This window comes from Bufo gargarizans, chromosome 2 (genome assembly GCF_014858855.1).
Source record: "Bufo gargarizans isolate SCDJY-AF-19 chromosome 2, ASM1485885v1, whole genome shotgun sequence".
In the NCBI taxonomy this organism is placed as follows: domain Eukaryota; kingdom Metazoa; phylum Chordata; class Amphibia; order Anura; family Bufonidae; genus Bufo; species Bufo gargarizans.
The window spans coordinates 703,496,555-703,518,145 of record NC_058081.1 but is presented as its reverse complement, the minus strand read 5'-3'; the positions used below and the strand labels follow the sequence as shown (position 1 = coordinate 703,518,145).

The 21,591-nt window shown below is 46.1% G+C and overlaps 1 protein-coding gene across 1 annotated transcript in view; it reads right to left on the bottom strand.

Moving 5' to 3' along the window:
* The window catches only part of VWA5B1 (von Willebrand factor A domain containing 5B1), a 63,370-nt gene extending 43,689 nt beyond the window's left edge, over positions 1–19,681 (bottom strand). The window contains exons 1-7 of the mRNA XM_044278608.1: positions 19,543–19,681; positions 17,292–17,453; positions 9,492–9,711; positions 8,214–8,344; positions 6,013–6,144; positions 5,409–5,533; positions 4,435–4,611 (exon numbers count right to left, since the gene is read on the bottom strand). Of these exons, the coding sequence (XP_044134543.1) occupies positions 4,435–4,611; positions 5,409–5,533; positions 6,013–6,144; positions 8,214–8,344; positions 9,492–9,711; positions 17,292–17,453; positions 19,543–19,681 (1,086 nt within the window). The remainder of the gene's footprint in view (positions 1–4,434; positions 4,612–5,408; positions 5,534–6,012; positions 6,145–8,213; positions 8,345–9,491; positions 9,712–17,291; positions 17,454–19,542) is intronic.
* Positions 19,682–21,591: the final 1,910 nt, after the last annotated feature.

Below are 21,591 nucleotides of genomic sequence, written 5' to 3'. Positions count from 1 at the left end.
GGTATCACCAATCCCCACAAGGGGGCGCTATTTTTCCATTCGGAGGCCCCTATGTACACTATGAATAAATATTCTGTGCAAGCAGTGAAGGGTTAATTCGCCTCACTATAGGGGGGGTCTGCGTTCTATTTCCGCAGACGCCTCTAACCTCCTACTTGCTCGTTAATTGATTCCCCTGATTCCGCCGCCGCTTCAATAGTTGGTTACAGGAAGCGACACTGGGTGTTAATTATATTTTAGGCTTTGAATATAATTATACATTTAGTTATTGCCTGTATAATAAAGGCTGGGTGCAGACGAGGGGCGCAGATGATGAGGGGGATCTTTGTGTCTGTCTCCTTACACGAATCCTCAGTCCTCGGCTCCATCAGGAGCGTCAGGCTGTCACCACGTATCTGCCTCGTTATCTCTCCCTCTCCTCGGATTCTTCTCCTGTCTTTTGATGTCTCTTTCTCATCCTGCGCTCAGTGTTTGCTCCACTTCCTAAGGCCTCATGCACACGACCATATGCATTTTGCGGTCTGCAAAAAACTGATCCGCGAAAAATACGGAACGGAAAGAAAATACGTTCGAGTGCATGAGCCCTAACAATGTCTCTGTACACATTGCAGTGACGGTCACATAGAAGAATGGAAATGACCCCCCACCACCACCCCACCCCGGTTGGGTCCCTGAAAGTAAAAAATATTTAATGGAGCAGCAGGAAATGTAAAAAAACAAAAACAAAATAACCTTTCTTAACCCCTTGGATACCGGAGGTTTTTTGTTTTTACGTTTTCAATTTTTCTTCCCGGAGTCGTAACCTTTTTATTTTTCCGTTCACATAGCCGTATCAGGGCTTGTGCTGCTGGGACATGCTGGACTTTCTAATGCCAACCTTTTAATATTGCATAGAATGTAGTGGGAAGCGGGAACAAAATTCCAAATGGGGTGGAATCAAAAAAAAAAAAGAAAAAAAAGCTATTTCGCCACAGTCTTACGGGTGTTTCTTTTACGGCATTCACTATGCGGTAAAACTGACTTGTGCTCTTCATTCTCCAGGTCAGTACGAATCTGGCGATACCACTTATGTATACTTTTTCTTGCGTTTTATTACTGAAAAAAACAAAAAACCTTTGGGGGAAAATTTTTATTTTTCCATTTTTTCAATTGCCATATTCTGACCCCCATAACTTTTATATAGTTATGTCTACTGAGCTGTGTGGGGGCTTATTTTTTAATTTTATTTTTTATTGATACCATCTTGGAGTATGTATGACTTTTTGTTTACATTTTATTCAATTGATTTTTTGAGTAAGAGAAGGGATGAAAAAAATGTGGAATCAGACATATTGATATTTTTTTCCATTATGCCATTCGCCATATGGGATGTTTTTATGTTTTAATAGTACAGGAGTTTTCTGATGCGGCAATGCCCATGATGTTTTTATTTTTTATAATGTATTTATTTTTATTTTAGGGAAAGGTGGGTGATTAAAATTTTTATATATATATATATATTATATATTTTACTTTTTTGTACTTTTTTGTAGCCCCTCTAGGAGACTACAATATGCAGTTTATACTGTATTTCCATAGAACTACAGTATAAGCTCCAATTGCTGTTGTCCTATGTTGGCATGCCACCTGCTGGCCAACAGAGAAAATGCAGCTCTTATACGCTGGGTCTCTTCAGAGAGACATAGCGTATTAGAATTACTGACCGACTGCCCTGATGGCCGCACCGGGGAGGCGGTCTTAATCTGGAAGTACGTGTGTCCGAGGTTTTTCACTATTTAGATGCTGTGGTCAAGCACTTGACCACAGCATCAAGCGCTTGACCCCGGCATCTAAAGGCATTATTGCCGAGCGCAGAGATCTGCTATCAGCTATGGCGCCCGCTGCACGCAGGAGCGGGTGCCATGTTTAAAGGGTCAAAAGGATTTGCCAGGAGTTGGATATTGATGACCTAGTGGGGGTCCGACAGCTAGCTCCCCCGCTAAACAGCTGTTTGAAGAGGCTGCACTGCTCCGATGAGATACCTCTTGGCCAAACGCTATCTCTCCTGGCCGTCTACATGTATGCTTGGCTTGGTCGAGCATGCATTTTTTCTGAATGAGGAGAGGGAAGAAAGTCACTAGCAGAGATCTCTGTCAGCGGCTTATCTGTCTGAAAACAAAAGGATTGGGCATCTCGGAATCCAACTGCCCGATCCTTATCTGAGTCGGGGGGCCCCCATACCCAGTAGATAGCCAACAGTCCCGTCGGTGGGTTCATGCACATGGTCAGGGCTTATTATCAGCTCCGGGATCCAACAATTCCCCTAAAAGTACTACCTTCAATGTCATGCAGGCTTTAGGAAAGCTGTGTGGAAGCTGTAACGATGACCAGTCTGGATGACCCAGCTTTCCCAGACACAGATATACACGAGCAGGGCTTGTATTTACTAAGGAAATATTCATGTATCTACTGTATAGCCTCAGATGTATGCAACAAGCCAGACAAGGTGCGATCACACATCTCAGGAGAGCTTTCCAGTAATAATAGAGAAACGGAGCCGTGTCTCCATGGAAAAGCTGGGCTACAGCAGAGGGGACGCCCCAACCGTCACGGGAAATGGTGTCACAACGACTGGAGCTGCGGTTACCCACAGTGATAGATGAATAGCTGCTCCTGTAGTATAAGGTGTGAGGATCTCATGTCTGATCACAATGTAATTATATTATATCAGTGATGTCAGTGACAGGGGGCGGGGCTGTGACAACCTCTCAGACATGATATAGAGGCAGGTTGTCAGCAGTAATAGATGAATAGCTGCTCCTGTAGTATAAGGTCTGATCGCCCCCTTAACAGTGACCTCCACAGTGAACGCGTCTTTAAGGCCTCCTGCACACGACCGTTGTGTGCACCCGTGGCCATTGTCCCGTTTAACGTGTTTTTCTGCGGTCCCATTGACTTTCAATGGGTCCGTGGAAAAATCGGAAACTGCACCGTTTGGCAGCCGCGTCCGTGATCCGTGTTTCCTGGCCGTGAAAAAAATATGACCTGTCCTATTTTTTTCACGGCCAACGGTTCACGGACCCATTCAAGTCAATGGGTCCGTGAAAATCACGGATGCACACAAGATTGGCATCCGTGTCCGTGATCCGTGATCCGTGTCCGTTTTTTCCTATCATTTCAATGGCAAACTTGACTTCGATTTTTTTTTTTCATTTTTCATGTCCGTGGATCCTCCAAAAATCACGGCAGACCCACAGAAGAAAAAACGGGCACGGATCACGGTACAACGGAACCACGTTTTGCGGGACGTTAAAAAATACTGTCGTGTGCATGAGGCCTAACAGTGACCTCCACAGTGCTTGCCCCTTTAACAGTGACCTCCACAGTGCCCGCCCCTTTAACAGTGACCTCCACAGTGCCCGCCCCTTGAACAGTGACTTCCACAGTGCCCGCCCCTTTAATGCTAGGGCTACACGACGGCATGTGTCGTGTGACATTTTGTCTCAACTATTTTTATAATGATAGTCTATACATGTGACATGCTGCGACTGCGACACGAAAGTCCATCCAAGATGTCACATGTCGCTGTGCAACACCATAGACTATCATTATAAAAATTGTTGCGCAACATTGGTGCGACATCAATGTCGAGCGACACATGTAGCAGTGTAGTTGTGCCCTTTGTGTCTTGTGACTTATTGTCGTCCTGTAGCCCCAGCCTAAGGCCTCATGCACACGACCGTAGTTATGGTCCGCATTTGAGCCGCAGTTTTTGAGGCTCGGATGCGGACCCATTCACTTCAATGGGGCCGCAAAAGATGCGGACAGCACTCCGTGCGCTGTCCGCATCTGTTGCTCCGTTCCGAGGCCTGTCTACAATGGGCCTCTCGTTCCGTTCCGCAAATTGCAGAAGGCACACGGGCGGCTTCAATTTTTTTGCGGATCCACGGTTTGCGGACTGCAAAAAACGGCACGGTCGTGTGCATGAGGCCTACAGCTGACCTACAGCAGTGAAGAAAACTGGCTGGGTTGTTATGGAAACCTGTAGTAAAACTGGTTGTATGTGTTTACTAAGGGCCTGCGAGCTTCTATTGGCTGATAAGGGACATGTGACCGTGTGTATGGCAGTTGGGATATGAAGAGAAAGACTTGCAGGCTTGTATTGGCTAATGCAGGTCATTTTTTGGGAATATCTCAGGAACGGAACGTCCTAGAGTGCTGAGACCCCCACAAGATTTAATTTCCAGGTAGCAGGGGATGTGTATACCAAGTTTCGTTGAAATCGATGGTTGCGTTTTTGAGTGATCGCAGAACATACATACATATATATGTCCTTCTTTATATATATATAGATATCAGTGATGTCAGTGACAGGGGGCGGGGCTGTGACAACCTCTGTGATTTAGAGGACAGTTGTGATTTGTAATATTCAGGGGCGCATTCCTCTCACGTTACCCGCACTCTGGTGATGTTGACTCCGCTCATGCTTCCGCTGCGGTCGATGAGGAAGATGAATTCTCCTTGGGTCTTGCTGAGGTCGGTCTGCGCAGACTTCAGGTCCGGGCAGAAGTTCAGCATCACCACCGGGTTGTGACAGATGTCCTTAATGAGGCGCTTGCGGATTATCTCCGTCTATCAATAGGGAGGAAAACGGGCTGAGAGGCGTGAAAAGTAATTACCCCCCAGAGATCCAACGGATGAAGTCTCATCATAAACAAGTCACTGACGACTCATCTGCTCACGGTATAATGAAAGCTGCTGCTTGCTGTCAGTGACTGCAATCATTCCTCTTTACATTCAGAGGCTGAGAGGCCATCCTGATCTAATTCTCCTTACACAGCTGAGGGTTTGTGACAATGTATCAGTGTAGATCAACATTCCCCAACATGTGGCACTGCAGCTGTTACAAAACCACGACTCCCAGCATGCCCCGACAGCCGAAGGCACTTATTCGCACTGACATGTTGTAACAAACAGACCTTTCAATGTAAAAAAAAAAAAAAGAATGTTTCCATTCACTGACAGCAAGCATATAGCAAAAAATAATATTATTAAATTAAAATTGCATCATTTCCTTTATATATGAATGCTTTATTTTTCTTGCAAAGACCTTTATGTCTTATACTCCAGTCACATCCAAAGCTGCACTGACAATGCTGATGGCGCACTGCGCCAGGTCTCCCATCTCTGCTTGCAAGGAAAAGTTTGAACGCAGCTTTGGATGAGACTGGAGCATGAGCCGGAACGCATCTGACAATCGGTACATGATAAGCAAAGCAAAGTGTATGCAAAATCATTCCACATTATAAGTCCTATAAAACCGCCATAACTCGTCAGTATAGTCCCCGGAGCAGTCCTTTTGATAACCTCTGTGCTAATCTGGTCTCATATGGGAGGGGGGTCTGTGACCTCCTAGGATCCGCTCTCACCTTTTTCTCTGGGCTTGGGTCTTTCTTGGTCCCTCGGATGAAGTCGCTCTTTCCTCTTAAGAACTGTTCATATTCGTAGGGGCTCATATCGCCTTCCTCCATGAGAATGTGTGGCAGGTGAGGCTCTGTCCATACAACCGAGGATGTAGCGGGATGGAAATACAGAGAGGATGATGTTCGTCATTACCAGGCCTTATTCACACACGTACACCTTCCCCTTGGACCCTGACTTTAAAGGGCTCATTCACACAGCCAAATATTCTTATAAATGCCTAGCTTGCTATAAAATACCTAAAACAAGGTAATGTAGTAAAATACGCTATTTGCAACAACAAAAAAGTTGTTCCCGGCATATACCGTACATGAAACAAAAGCCAAAAATATGAAGTGAAAGTACAGTGCCATCAGCCCTTCATAAATCTGGTGACAATGTGGCCACTGAGACTATGATTAATCAACTTTATGTCATCAGTGAGTCATCTAATGAACCATCTGCTCCATCCACGAAGCACTGAGATGTTGATAGTTCTTCATGAGGTCCCCATTCCTCCTCACACATCCCCATTCATTCCTTCTCTGACTGTAGCATCCAGAAGCTCCTTACCGCTGGGGTGGATGAGGATCTCCACCGGACGGTCATACGTGTGCTTGTTGGCCAGTGTGATCATGATGCTCTTGGCAGAAGGAGCTGAGGGATCGGCGTCAGCTCGGATCTCATGGGTGGGACTCTCCACACCTGAAACGAGGAGGTGTGGTCCACATTACACCAGGTCACCACCTGTGGTCGCTCCCTTCTCACTGTTCAGTCTGATTATTGCATCTTTGGCTTGTTGACTAGGGTACTGGCTTGAAGGGCGCATATACTTTTGCAACTATTTCTTCATCCCTACATTGGAAATGAAGCAACTGTGCCAACAGTCTTGGTTAAAAACTCCCCTACTGTTTGAGGTCATATGCAGAGCTATGTATCTCCATGGTTACAGACTACAAACATATCATGTGTAGTCTGATTTTGCATTCATGTCCATGTCTTGAGCAAGACGATTGGGAGTTAGGAGTGGATTGAGAAGAACTTCAGGATCACACTACTCAAGCTTTGCATTGTATAAATCAACCATGGAGACGTCCTGGTCTGCATAGGAGCTGTGCACCCAGATTAGGAATATTTGCAATGATAGGTACATTGAGGCACTGAAAATCGGTTGTCAAGGTGGACCTCCCCTTTGCGGCCTCTTGCACACGACTGTATGTATTTTGCGGTTCGCAAAAAACAAATCCACAAAAAATACGGATGACGTCCGTGTGCATTCCGTATTTTGCGGAACGGAACAGCTGGCCCCTAATAGAACAGTCCTATCCTTGTCCGTTATGTGGACAATAGGAAAAGTTCTATCCTTTCGCGGAACGGAAATATGGAAATAGAATGCACACGGAGTACATTCCGTTTTTGAAATGAATGGTTCCACATAAGGACCGCAAACGGAAACCGCAAAAACGGAACAGAAACGGGAAATAAAAACATTTGTGTGTGTTGTAGAAATATGAATAGTTGTAATCTGCTCTCCAATATCTTTGTGTAAGGAAATGTAAGAGCCCTTCCCTCAGCCGCAGTCAGAGCCAGACCCAGGTGTTACCATCTTGCTTGAAATTCTGAGCAACACCTCCTCCTCTCCCTGCCCAGTCTGTTTCTTTTATTTACTCGCAAAAGGTGTAAAAGGGGCTGACCCAAGACAAAGATACAGGAAGTGATGACATAGAGGAAGTGATGACATACAGGAAGTGATGACATGTTAAAGGACAGGGGAGGGCAATCAATGTGGCTGGACAGACAATGCACACACCCTATCCCTGTATAAGGAAGGATGAGTCATGTCCATTGTCTGACCAGCCAGGTGGCCGCCCACCCCCCATCACTGTCAGCATGGACCTCATTCAATACTGCTCCACTACTGGTTCTCATAGGTTTGAGATTATCTGCGAGACATTGCTACGGCTATTGTCAGTATACGGTACGAGTATACCGACAAGGCAGATATGCATGTCTTAAAAGCAGATATGTATCCAGAAAGGGATAGCGAAGCCGCAGCAGAGGTATAATATGTATCTCTCGTTATGCAGACTTCACTTCTCTAATGTGTATAGACATTTGAAGGGAAGAAGCCCAGTGCTTGCACTTAGTGCTCACAAACCGGCAAACGCCCCCCTACACACTTCTCCAAGCCCATGAGAAGGTTTTCATACTGACGGTTTTACCACTGGTCCCGATTCAACCCAAGTACCCTCTGCTAGAGTGTTCTTCGGCTAAATCCGACACAGGGAGACAGATGACAATCTATAAAAACACACACACATCCTAAGATAAAATGTCCGCATAATAAAATTTCCACAACAGTGTGCAAGAGGCCTAAGTCTACCTACGGCTCGGTCTGTCTGAGGCTTAGTCCACAGTTGTAGCTTGATTTTCCTTCACATGGGTCAAAGACTCAGCTCATTGCATGGTCAATGCAGAACGGCTTGTTGGCACCCCTGGCAATCAGTATATGCTCCACCAGGCCCAGCCATGCCTCGGTCTTAGCCTATCTCTACCAGTTGCTCCATCTATAACATAAGCTTCACTTTCCAAAACTGAAATTTCACGTATCTATATAATCCCCATAAATATAGTCCTTCCTGTGATGTAGACGGATTTAGTAGGAAAGGTCAGCGTTACCTCCTAACTCATCAGCTTCACTTATCTGAGTCCGAAAAATAAACCCTTTGCCCCCTTATAGGAATGTCCCTGTGCCGCCTTCATTTGGCACTTACCTGCTAACAGGTAGGGTGCCCGGATCTCCAGGTGGAAAGTCAGTTCGTACTCTGTGGCATTTACAGCCTCTGTTTCCAGTAAGGTCGCCAGGCAGAGCTTTTTGGTGCCACCGCACAATCCAGCCTCTCTTCTATGAGGACACAATGACAGGAAGTGAGAAGGACACTCAGATGGCGGGGTTCTCATTGTAATTATTGGTCTACTTGGGGCTCTCTCTCTACCTGTGCCCTGTCTCTCTCTACCTGTGTCCTGTCTCTCTCTAACTATGGCTCAGTCTCTCTCTACCTGTGCCTCAGTCTCTCTTTACCTGTGCCTCAGTCTCTCTCTCTCTCTACTTGTGCCTCAGTCTCTCTTTACTTGTGACTCAGTCTCTCTCTACCTGTGCTTCAGTCTGTCTCTAACTGTGCCTCAGTCTCTCTACCTGTGCCTCAGCCTCTCTCTATACATGGCGCAGTCTCTCTCTAACTGTGCCTCTCTCTCTACCTGTGCCTCTCTCTCTCTATCCGTGGCTCAGTCTCTCTTTACCTGTTGCTCTGTCTTTCTTTAACTGTGCCTCAGTCTCTCTGTACCTGTGCCTCAGTCTTTCTCTACCTGTGCATCAGTCTATCTCTACTTGTAGCTCTGTCTCTCTCTACCTGTTGCGGTCTCTCTTTACTTGTGGCTCAGTCTCTCTCTACCTCTGCTTCAGTCTCTCTCTAACTGTGGCTCAGTCTCCCTCTCCTTGTTTCTCTGTCTCTCTATACTTGTGGTTCAGTCTCTCTTTACCTGTGCCTCATTCTCTCTACCTGTTGCTGTCTCTCTCTACTTGTGGCCCAGTCTCTCTCTACCTGTGCCTCAGTCTCTCTCTACCTGTATCTCTCTCTCTACTTGTACTGTAGCTCTGTCTCTCTGTACCTGTGGCTCAATCTCTTTCTACTTGTGGCCTAGTCTCTCTCTACTTGTGCTTCAATCTCTCTCTACCTGTGCCTCAGCCTCTCTCTACCTGTGCCTCATTCTCTCTACCTATTGCCGTCTCTCTCTACCTGTATCTCTCTCTCTACTTGTACTGTAGCTCTGTCTCTCTGTACCTGTGCCTCAGCCTCTCTCTACCTGTGCCTCAGCCTCTCTCTACCTGTGCCTCAGCCTCTCTCTACCTATGCGTCAGCCTCTCTCTACCTGTGCCTCAGTCTCTCTCTACCTGTGCCTCAGCCTCTCTCTACCTGTGCCTCAGCCTCTCTTGCTCAGTTTATTCAGACAGTGCTTCAATTCAATAAAATAGATTGCCAGATAATTCTTACAGTCTCAGGGGAGTGACAGAGTATAAGTTGCTGTCCGTGGAGGTGTGTGACACTCGAGGAACACAAACTGGTGGCACGAGGACTCGGACGGCCCCACTGGAAAGTGTTGGGAGCTCAGAGGATGTACTGATAAGCACTGACACACTTTCCTGGGCCGGCACTGTTCCAAGGTTGGCCACAAAAATAATTCTTTCTAAATCTTCATCGAGAAGAATCCTTCCTGTGTAATGAGAACAATGGATGTCATGAAAAAATAAACAAACATTCATAACTATCATAAGGAAATGATATGTGTCAAAATGATTGTTACTGATTAAATTTTCTAAGTGTAGTACTCACACTTACCACTAGATGGCAGGTCCAAACTAAAACCCAACAATTTGGGTAACAGTGCCACCTGCTGGCTGTATGAGTCCCAGACCTCTAAACGTAACTTCATAACTTCATAAACCAAGTCGTACCTTGGAACCGAACCCGAGTTCGGGAAATGCTTTTTTACAGTATAAATCAATTTCTGAGGTAATGCGAAGTCTCGAGAGACTTGGCGAAGTAATAACTTCAGCTCATCGGAGCCAATACATTCTAATACTGCACTAAGCGCTCGCTCCGTACAGTATTGAAACAAAGTTTTATACAAATCGACTTCAGATGTTTCATCTGAAGTCCATTCGCTCGTCCCTAGTAACTTTCTAAGCGCATTTGGACCTCCCTATATGTCAGGAATGCAATTTTCTAATATTTAGCAACACTGTGTCTTGTTCTTTCAGAATTTGGCCTCATGCACACGACCGTTGTGTGTTTTGCAGTCTGCAAATTGCGGATCCGCAAAACACGGATGGCGTCCGCGTGCGTTCCGCAAAGTGCGGAACGGCACGGACAGCCGTTGATATAACTGCCTATTCTTGTCTGCGAAACGGACAAGAATAGGACAGGTTATATTTTTTGGGCGGACCACGGAATGGAGCAACGGATGCGGACAGAGCACGGAGTGCTGTCCGCATCTTTTGCGGCCCCATTGAAGTGAATGGGTCCGCATCTGAGCCTCAGATGCGGACCAAAACAACGGTCGTGTACATGAGGCCTTTAGTAGCTGAGGAAAGTGACCTCATAGAAAGGTACCAATTTACTGCTAATATCTTTATGTATCTGATCCTATCATGTGTGATACTATGCTGAGCCTCAGTATCTAAGCCTATTATGTGTGAAACTGATGAGCCAATGTTCCCAAGCCTATAATGTGTAATACTGTGTACTGAGTCTCTGTATCTAAGCATTTTATGTGCGATACTCTAAGCCTGTTGTGTGCCATGCTGTCTGCTGAGCAGCAGTATCTGATTCTATCATGTGTGATACTGTCTGCTGAGTTGTGTATCTAAACCTATAATGTGTGATAATGTTTGTTGAGCTTCTGTATCAAAGGTTATCACATGTGATACCGTCTGCTGAGTTGTATCTAAGCCTACAATGTATGATACTTGCTGCTGTCTAGTTGTATCTAAACCTATAAAGTGCGATACTGTCTGCTGAGTTGTTGTATCTAAGCCTACAATGTGTGATACTGCCCACTTAACTGCTGTATCTAATCCTGCCAGGTGTGATACTGTCTGCTGAGCTGTTGTATCCAATCCAGTCATGTGTAGTCCTGTCTGCTGAGCTGCCGTATCTAATCCTATCATGTGTGATACTGTCCGCTGAGCTGCTGTATCTAATCCTATCATGTAGGATACTGTCTGCTGAGCTGCTGTATCTAATCCTATCATGTGTGATACTGGCTGCTGAGTTGTGTATCTAAACCTATAATGTGTGATACTGTCTGCCATAGGCGTTGCTACAGGGTGGCAAGGGGGGGGGGGAAATTGCCCCCCCCCGGGTTATTCCTTGCCCCCCCCCCACTCGCCCCCCCGCTGATTCCCCTTTAAAGCGCTGGCCGCCGCCGCTAGTACAGCCAGGGCCATCTTTAACGCGGGCCAAAAGAACAGCTGCCTCTTGAGCCCCATTGGCCACTGGTGACATGGGAGGCGGTGGCAGGGCACAGGGAGATGAGCGCTTCCATTGTGGAAGCGCTCATCTCCATAGTCATCTGTATCGCCGTCCTCAGGACAGTGATACAGATGGAAGTGCTGCGGGGGAGGGGAGGGAGAGGCGTCTACCTTCCCCGTTCCTCTGATAGGCTGCAGGCACTAGGCCTGCAGCCTATCAGAGGCCAGTGCAGGCGGCGCGATGACGTCATCGCGCCGCCTGAGCCGTACAGCGCGGGACACAGGCCAAAAGAGGCCTGCATCGCATCACTGCCAGCCTGATGGAGGTAAGTATAAGTGTTTATTTTTTTATGATACTACTACTGGCACATGATTGGGGGCATCTATGGGGGCACCTGTTACTGGCACATGATTGGGGGGCATCTATGGGGGCACCTGTTACTGGCACATGATTGGAGGACATCTATGGGGGCACTTGTTACTGGCACATGATTGGGGGGCATCTATGGTTACACTTTTTACTGGCACATGATTGGGAGGCATCTATAGGGGCACTTGTTACTGGCACATGATTGGGGGACATCTATGGGGCACTTGTTACTGGCACATGATTGGGGGGCATCTATGGGGCACTTGTTACTGGCACATGATTGGAGGGCATCTATGGGGCCACTTGTTACTGGCACATGATTTGGGGCATCTATGGGGGCACTTGTTACTGGCACATGATTGGGGGGCATTTATGGGGCACTTGTTACTGGCACATTATTGGGGGCATCTATGGGGGCACATCTTACTGGCACCTTATTGGGGGGCACTGTGGGGGCATCTATGGGGTACTTCTTACTGGCACATTATTGATGGCACTTTTTACTGGCACATTATTAGGTGGCACTATGGGGGCACTTCTTACTGGAACATTATTGGGGGCACTATGGGGGCCTCTACTGAGGCCACAAAGAAGGGGTATTTTATATGGGGGGCTCTGCATAGGGGTATTTTATACTGGGAAACATTATGGTGGGTACTATGGGGAGTGGGAGAGGAGTACTATGGGCTCATCTATGAGGGGCATTAAGAAGGGGTATTTTATACTTGCAAATTATGGGGGACACTAAGGGCATCTACTGGGGCATTATATATGAGGTATTTTATACTGGTACATTATGGGGGGCACTAGGAAGAAGGGGGAGAGGAGTACTATGGGGCATTTACTGGGGGCACTATATAGGGGTATTTTATACTGGCACATTATGGGGGCACTATGGGGACATTAGCTCAACTGGGGGCATTAAAAGGGGCTATTTTTTGCACTGGCACATTATAAGGAGAATTATTACTGCTGGGGGGCATTATGATGGGCTTTATTACTACTGGGGGTCTATGGGGAACATGATTACTAGTATGGGCACTATGGGAGCATTATTACTTCTGGGGCACAGTGGGGACATGTTGGGGCACTGTAGGAGCACTATTACTACCATGTGTGCTCTAGCAGAGAATTATTCCTATTGGTGGGACTTTTGGGAGCACTATTACTGTGGGGGCACCTTGGCACAGTATCAGCTTACCACAATTATTTTTGGGGGACGTTATGTTTACACTATTAGTGTCAGGGGCACTATTTGCTGGGCGCAGTTATTTTAGGGCACTGTGTGCCAATAATTATTGAAGGGCACTATCTGCATGGTACTACTATTATCAGGGGGTTTATCTGTTTCTGCAGTATAGTATTGGGGAGCACAGCGGCACAGTATTGGGGGTGGTAGGATGATTTGTCCAGAAGATGGGAGGATGATGGAAAAGTAGTAAACTAAGATTTTGTTTGTCAAACTGCAGAGACGAGAAATGGCTGAAAAATGGTGGTCTGGTCTGAAGGTCTGAAAGGAGAAGATGAGGAAAGAGAACATCTACATCAAAGAGACGTCACTGGATGTAAGAGGTATGTGGCGCTGTATTACCCTGTATGTAGGGTGGATGGAGGGGTTAGTAGTACAGTACTATCTGCACATTGTAAAAAAAAAAAAAGTAATCTGCAAAATACTATATATTTGTGTCAGAAGTTGTGCTTTTTTTAATTTTTAGAATAATGATACAGCCATTTTATTTGATACTTTTGTGCTGATTCTTTTTTTTCCTCTATATTAAGGGACACTATAGTCACCAGAACCACAACAGCTAAACGTAGTAGTTCTGGTGTCTATAGCATGTCTCTGCAAGCTTTTTAATGTAAACACTGCCTTTTCAGAAAAAAAGGCAGTATTTACATTACTGCCAAGGAACACCTCTAGTGGCCACTCATCATTATTAAAGTTTACTACTCTACGAGGTGTGTGGATTTTTTTTTGTGTGTGTGTTGTGGTGGAGGGCGTGATTGCATGCTAGGGTGTGGGAAGGCGGGATCCAGGGGGCCCAAGTAAATTCTTGCCCAGGGTCCAATAAATATTAAAGACGCCCTGACCACAGCAGCGATCTGTCAGTTTTGCCAAACTGAAAGTACTGCCCATGCTGCCCACCCGCTTCACTACGGGCTCCTCGGCAGTCGGCAGCCAAGTGAATCTTCCCCCGCCCACCTCAGCTGCTATTGGCTGGGGGGGAGAGGGCAGCACTGCCATTGGCTGTCTGTGTATTTCAGCTTAGCAGGGCCTGCAGAGGTAGAAAAGAATGTGGCTTGGGGATTTAACTTCAGGAAACATCGTTGCGCTCTGCTCCCCCTGTCACCACGCCTAGAGGAAGAAGGCACGAGGACAGAGCACATCAGAACTGTAAGTACCTTTTCTATCTGCAATGTACCCCTGACCAGCGCCCCCTGAGTTACATGCACCCCTGACCAGCACTCCCTGAGTAACAAGCACCCCTGACCAGCGCTCCCTGAGTTACAAGCACCCCTGACCAGCGCCCCCCTGAGTTACACGCACCCCTGACCAGCGCTCCCTGAGTTACAAGCACCCCCCTGAGTTACACGCACCCCTGACCAGTGCACCCTGACCGCCACACTCTGCGTTACAAGCGCAATAAGTAGTATTAGTTGCACACACCAACAACACCCACAGGGTTATTTCACAAAAGGGTGAAGAGTTTGGAGAAGTTAACAATATAGGACAACATGGCTGATTTGAAAAATATTCTCCAATCCAGCTCACTTTCCTATTCAGTTCTGTGTCCTAGATTGTTCCCTTCTCCAAACTCTTCACCTTCTGTGAATAAGCCTGTGAGCGTCTGTTCGTTGGTCTTCTTTAGTGACATGTTTAACATATGGGATTATTCACACAGCCCTGGTGTTTGCTGAAACTGCTTTAAACTATAAAGAAAAGTTTTGGAGAGTGTTTCTCTCTCTCTCAGGTCTGAAGCAAAACCGAGGAAGAAAGGAAAACTCTTGAAAGCTAAGTATTAGGTTAGTACAATAAAAAGCTATCCCCGCATACCGCAATACTCTCGTATCTTGTAATCTCATTTATATATACTTATTTAGTTTTTTTCAGTAGTATGATTAAGTGGTGAAAATTATTAGTGCCCCCCCCCCCCCCATTTTTGACTGTGGTATCTTATGTGCCCCCCCCCCCATATATTGTTCCTAGAGTCGCCACTGCTGAGATGCTGTATCTAATCCTATCATGTGTGATACTGTCCGCTGAGCTTCTGTATCTAATCCTATCATGTGTGATACTGTCCGCTGAGCTTCTGTATCTAATCCTATCATGTGTGATACTGTCCGCTGAGCTTCTGTATCTAATCCTATCATGTGTGATACTGTCTGCTGAGGTATCTAATCCTATCATGTGTGATACTGTCTGCTGAGCTGTGTATCTAAACCTATCATGTGTGATACTGTCTGCTGAGGTATCTAATCCTATCATGTGTGATACTGTCTGCTGAGCTGCTGTATCTAATCCTATCATGTGTGATACTGTATGCTGAGCTGCTGTATCTAATCCTATCATGTGTGATACACTCAGGAATGAGATGGGAGACCAGGATTTTTCCTCCATTTAATCTAAACATACATTATACACATCGGCCGCTCTTCTTCTCCGCGGTATCTCAGCTCCGCAATGTTCTCCGGTTCTCGCTGTTCAGGCGCAAACGATTTAGTCTCTGACCCTAATTATCTTCTATGGACCTGATGCAGACGATTTCCTGGCGGCTTGGGCGCAGGGCCGCGCTAATGGTTTCATCAGCACGATCACCCTGCAGCCGGGGAGAGGGACTTACATCCCCCCGCTGTGTCGCTTGGTGACCAGAAATCCGAGCACTCCATCTAATGACCCGGGATCTGCGGCAGCAGCGAGACCTGCATATAATGACTGTACATCTAACTCTAGGATAATACGGCTGAGAGGAGAAGCGGCACGTAGATAACTGCGCACCAGCCGTGTCCCGGCCTTCTCCTAGGCCAGCATGTTCTCATATACTCATCAGTGCCACCTGCAGGTCACAGAAGGGCACTGCACCCGCAGCATTCCTTCAGTCCGACATCTGATGGGATGGGAATCTCACACATCAACCACAATCCGAAAATTACTTAGAATTTGGGAAAGGAAACAGAAGCCACCAAGAGTCTGCCCGCACTTCATTACTCGCACTCTTAGCCGAACCGAGCATGCATGTGTATGAATGCTGCACCCAAAAGGGAGAGTCCGCTAAGGTGTGTGGGCGGCTTCAAAGGTACACGTTCCTGCATTTTGATTGGTTGTGTGATATCATGTGATACACAGCTCAGCAGACAGTATCACACATGATAGGATTAGATACACAGCTCAGCAGACAGTATCACACATGATAGGATTAGATACACAGCTCAGCAGACTGTATCACACATGATAGGATTAGATACACAGCTCAGCAGACGGTATCACACATGACAGGATTAGATACACAGCTCAGCAGACAGTATCACACATGATAGGATTAGATACACAGCTCAGTAGACAGTATCACACATGATAGGATTAGATACACAGCTCAGAAGACAGTATCACACATCATGTGACTAGATACATCAGCTCAGCAGACAGTATCACACATGATAGGATTAGATACACAGCTCAGTAGACAGTATCACACATGATAGGATTAGATACACAGCTCAGAAGACAGTATCGCACATCAGGTGACTAGATACATCAGCTCAGCGGACAGTATCACACATGAAAGAATTAGATACACAGCTTAGAATAGAGTATCACATATGATGGGCTGAGATACAAGAGCTCAGCAGACAGTATCACTCATGATAGGATTAGATACGGCAGCTCAGCAGACAGTATCACACTTGAAAAGGTTGGATACATCAGCTCAGTAGACAGTACTACATAGTAGACTTAGATACAAAGGCTCAGCAGACAGTGTCACAAATGATAGGATTAGATACATAGCTCAGCAGAGTGTATCACACTTGACAGACTTGGATACAGCAGCTCAGTAGACAGTATCACACAGTAGACTTAGATACACAGCTCAGCAGACAGTATCACAAATGACAGGATTAGATACGGCAGCTCAGCAGACAGTATCACAAATGACAGGATTAGATACGGCAGCTCAGCAGACAGTATCACACATGATAGGATTAGATACGGCAGCTCAGCAGACAGTATCACACTTGACAGACTTGGATACGGCAGCTCAGCAGACGGTACTACACATGATAGACTTAGATACAGCAGCTCAGCAGACAGTGTCACAAATGATAGGATTAGATACGACAGCTCAGCAGACAGTGTCACAAATGATAGGATTAGATACACAGCTCATCAGACAGTATCACAAGCTAGGCTTAGATACATGGCCTCTGTCCATCAGGTGATGCTGCCTCTCTCACCGTTCCCATCGGGCAGTCTTCCGCTGGACATGCTGCAGTAGTCGTAGTAGGATTCGTCCATTTTGGCCTTGTCTTTAATCTGGACGGTGACGATACGTCTGCAGATAACGGCCTCGAAGCCGACCACCACCGTGTGCTCATTGAGCGGGAATACGAAGAGGGCTACGGGAGAACGAGCCACAGTCACTGAGACACAAGGACACACCCACAGGCATGTACACTTACCCGGTGTAATACCACCTCCCACCTGTAGGAGCGCTGTAGCCTGTTTTACCCATGTATATTTTTCTGCTACAGCTAGAGTTCTGCTTTATTTTAAATAGGCCTAAGAGGTATAGTATTGCTATAGAGGCAGGAGGTTTAGTTTATAGCATGTATCTATAGTAGCACTTACCTCAATGTGAGGGGCCTACAGTCCTATCAATGCTTCGTGGTACAGGAATAGAGTGCCAGAACTGTAGTGAAGACTGACACAGGGTCAGAGCAGAACAAAGTAGAATATAACTCTGCCGCTTTCTATGTTATTTAATCTTTGGATTTTTATTTTAGGGGGCGTGCTCCTTGATATAAGGCAAGGGGTGATATAATGGACAATTTACCGTCTGGAGCGATTGCGCTGCGCTAGATGGAAATCACGTCCTAGTTCCTATGGATATGAGAATTTATCCTCCTCCCCGAGGACTCGCCGCCGGATCCATCACAGTCTGACCTTGTGGCTCCTGCTCCAGTATCAAGCATTTTATAGCTGAGCGGAGAGCCGACACTGATGGCGGTGGAATTTATAATAGACGCGCCAGGGACGATCTGTATGTACAGAATATAGCGATCTGTATACGGATGGGGGGGCGGGGGCATCACATAAATGATCGCACTTTCTAAGAAAAATGGGAATAAATCACTGATCAGCCAGATGTGCTATTCGGGAGCCCCCCTTAAAGGGACATTCTCATCTCAGACATGCCGTATAGCTGTCATGGGGCCCATACTGGTTGTCACCCAGCTTTCCTTCTTCTGGGTTTCCGACACTTGCTGGTGACGACGTTGCGGTGGCTGCTCACGTGCAGTGTGATTTATGTATATTAGTATATCAATCTGTCCAGAGGGTAAGTGCTCAGACTGACCATTTGTTCCCCAGATGGCGGGGCGTTGCGTCTCATGCTGTCCGCTGATGTCGCACGTGGCAATGCAATGCCCCAGAAACGCGTTAGTTCAATACTAACACTGGAGCGCGCAGGTCTTAAAGGGGTATTCTCATCTCAGACATTTATGGCGTATCCACAGGAACTCACCTCTGGAACCCACATCCTCCCCGTTCCGCCTCACTGAGCTACGCCGTTTCCGTAATTCCAGGCGCCTCTCGCAGTTTGGATGTGGTGGCCAGAGGGACGCGGTTGGGTAACCCTCCCTTTCTAGAGATGGGCGTGGGTCCCAGATGTTGGGTGGGCGTGGGTCCCATTTGGATGGTGCATATTATTTGGGCACTATATGGCAATAATATGTGGATAGTGGCCACCATAGGGCAGCATTATCTGGGCACTATATAGCAGTATTATTCAGGCTTTTCCATGGCGTATTATTAGGATTGTGCATTTTATTTGGGTACTACATGACAATATTATGTGGCTAGCGACATATATGACAGTATTATTTAGGTTCTTCAATAAAGTTTTACTTGGATAGTGCATATTATTTGTGCACTATATAGTAATATTATGTGGCTAGCGGCCTATATATTGCAGTATTATTCCGGCTCTTTAGTTATTATTACGATAGTGCATTTTATTTGGGTACTACATAGCAGTATTATGTGGCTAGTGGCTTATATACAGTATAATGACGTATTATTTGTGCACTATATAGCAACGTTATGTGAATAGTGGCCTATACAGGGCAGCATTATCATGGTAATACATGGCAATATCATGGAGTATTATTTGGATTGTGCATATTATTTGGGCACTATACGGTGATATTATATGGATAGTGGCCTTTATATGGCAGCATTATCTTGGTACTATCTGTCAGTATTACTTATGCTCTTTGATTTAATGGAATATTATTTGGATAGTGCATATTATCTGTGCACCATAAGGCAGTATTATGTGATAATGGAGTATATGGTTTCATATGGCCGTGCCATTTAATGGAGTATTATTTGGATAGTGCATATTATCTCAGCACTATATGGCAATATAATTTTCGTCCTCAGCAGTACAGGACATCAGGTCATTATTACTACAAGGAGACTTACCTTCCACAGGCTGAGCCTCCGGGTTGCTGTAGGTGAGTGAGGCGGTCATCCCCAGGGCGTAGCCGCTGACGCAGGCGCTTATCTCAGCTGACGTGAGGGGCAGGGGGGCACCCGTGAATCGATTCATCAGCCCGGGCATCTTGGCTCCTGGTGAAAAAGATATAATAGTATGAGGAACACCGCCGACCTTAACAAACGGATTAGTGGAGCCTACAGCTCTATGGTTTAGGACATGATTGGAGTTGTAGTTGTAATAATGCGGGCTGGATATTCTCTACATCTTGTTATGTCCTTAAAGGGGAAGTCTAACCCCGGCGGCGTCCATGACTAAAGCTTGAATTTCTCTAATCAGGGGCAAATCTCAGGGGCTTAGTGTATCTGGGGAACTGGAGGACCGACAACCAATTTTGTGAAGCAGAAATATGCTGCAAGCAGTTGTCACTTCCCTTAACCCACTCCTCTCAGCAGTTTGTAAAAAATGCACTAGTCAATAGGGGGCGACACTGAGCACAGGAGAAAAATCCTCCCAGGATATGAAGGAGTGTGCTGCGTCCTCAGGCACGAAATGTGATGGGCATTCGTGGATGTTCACCGTCACCACATGTTGGATTTTGCCGACTTCCACATATATGTACATTGCAGCGGAGGACACAACGGCTGCAGTGCCCTCCATGAGCGAGCGAGACGGGGGGTGGAAGGGAAGATGGAGGCGGCAGCACAGGGAGGGCGAGGCAGACCGGAGACATTAGGGTCTTCTCATCTCCTCTCAGCCTCCCTGCCAGCTGCCACCGAGCAGCATCCACTGAGACTCAGCGCCGGCTGCTGCTTCTTTCTGGGAAGTGTCAGAATAATATCAACAAGCAGCTGAAAAACACTGACAGGTGATAACGATACCATCCCCGAATGGGCTTTTCCAAAATGTAACAGCATAAAGGGGCTACAAATATGAATAGTGAGTGCAGCTCTGGAGGACTAAATGTAACTCAGGATCAGTACAGGATAAGTAATGTAATGTATGTACACAGTGACTCCACCAGCAGAATAGTGAGTGCAGCTTTGGAGTATAATACAGGATGTAACTCAGGATCAGTACAGGATAAGTAATGTATGTACACAGTGTCTGCACCAGCAGAATAGTGAGTGCAGCTCTGGAGTATAATGCAGGATGTAACTCAGGATCAGTACAGGATAAATAATGTAATATATGTACACAGTGACTCCACCAGCAGAATAGCGAGTGCAGCTCTGGAGTATAATACAGGATGTAAGTCAGGATCAGTACAGGATAAGTAATGTCATGTATGTACACAGTGACTGCACTAGCAGAATAGTGAGTGCAGCTCTGGAGTATAATACAGGATGTAACTCAGGATCAGTACAGGATAAGTAATGTATGTACACAGTGACTCCACCAGCAGAATAGTGAGTGCAGCTCTGGAGTATAATACAGGATTTAACTCAGGATCAGTACAGGATAAGTAATGTATGTACACAGTGACTGCACTAGCAGAATAGTGAGTGCAGCTCTGGAGTATAATACAGGATGTAACTCAGGATCAGTACAGGATAAGTAATGTATGTACACAGTGACTGCACTAGCAGAATAGTGAGTGCAGCTCTGGAGTATAATACAGGATGTAACTCAGGATCAGTACAGGATAAGTAATGTAATGTATGTACACAGTGACTGCACCAGCAGAATAGTGAGTGCAGCTCTGGAGTATAATACAGGATGTAACTCAGGATCAGTACAGGATAAGTAATATGTGTACACAGTGACTCCACCAGCAGAATAGTGAGTGCAGCTCTGGAGTATAATACAGGATGTAACTCAGGATCAGTACAAGATAAGTAATGTATGTACACAGTGACTGCACTAGCAGAATAGTGAGTGCAGCTCTGGAGTATAATACAGGATGTAACTCAGGATCAGTACAGGATAAGTAATGTAATGTATGTACACAGTGACTGCACCAGCAGAATAGTGAGTGCAGCTCTGGAGTATAATACAGGATGTAACTCAGGATCAGTACAGGATAAGTAATGTGT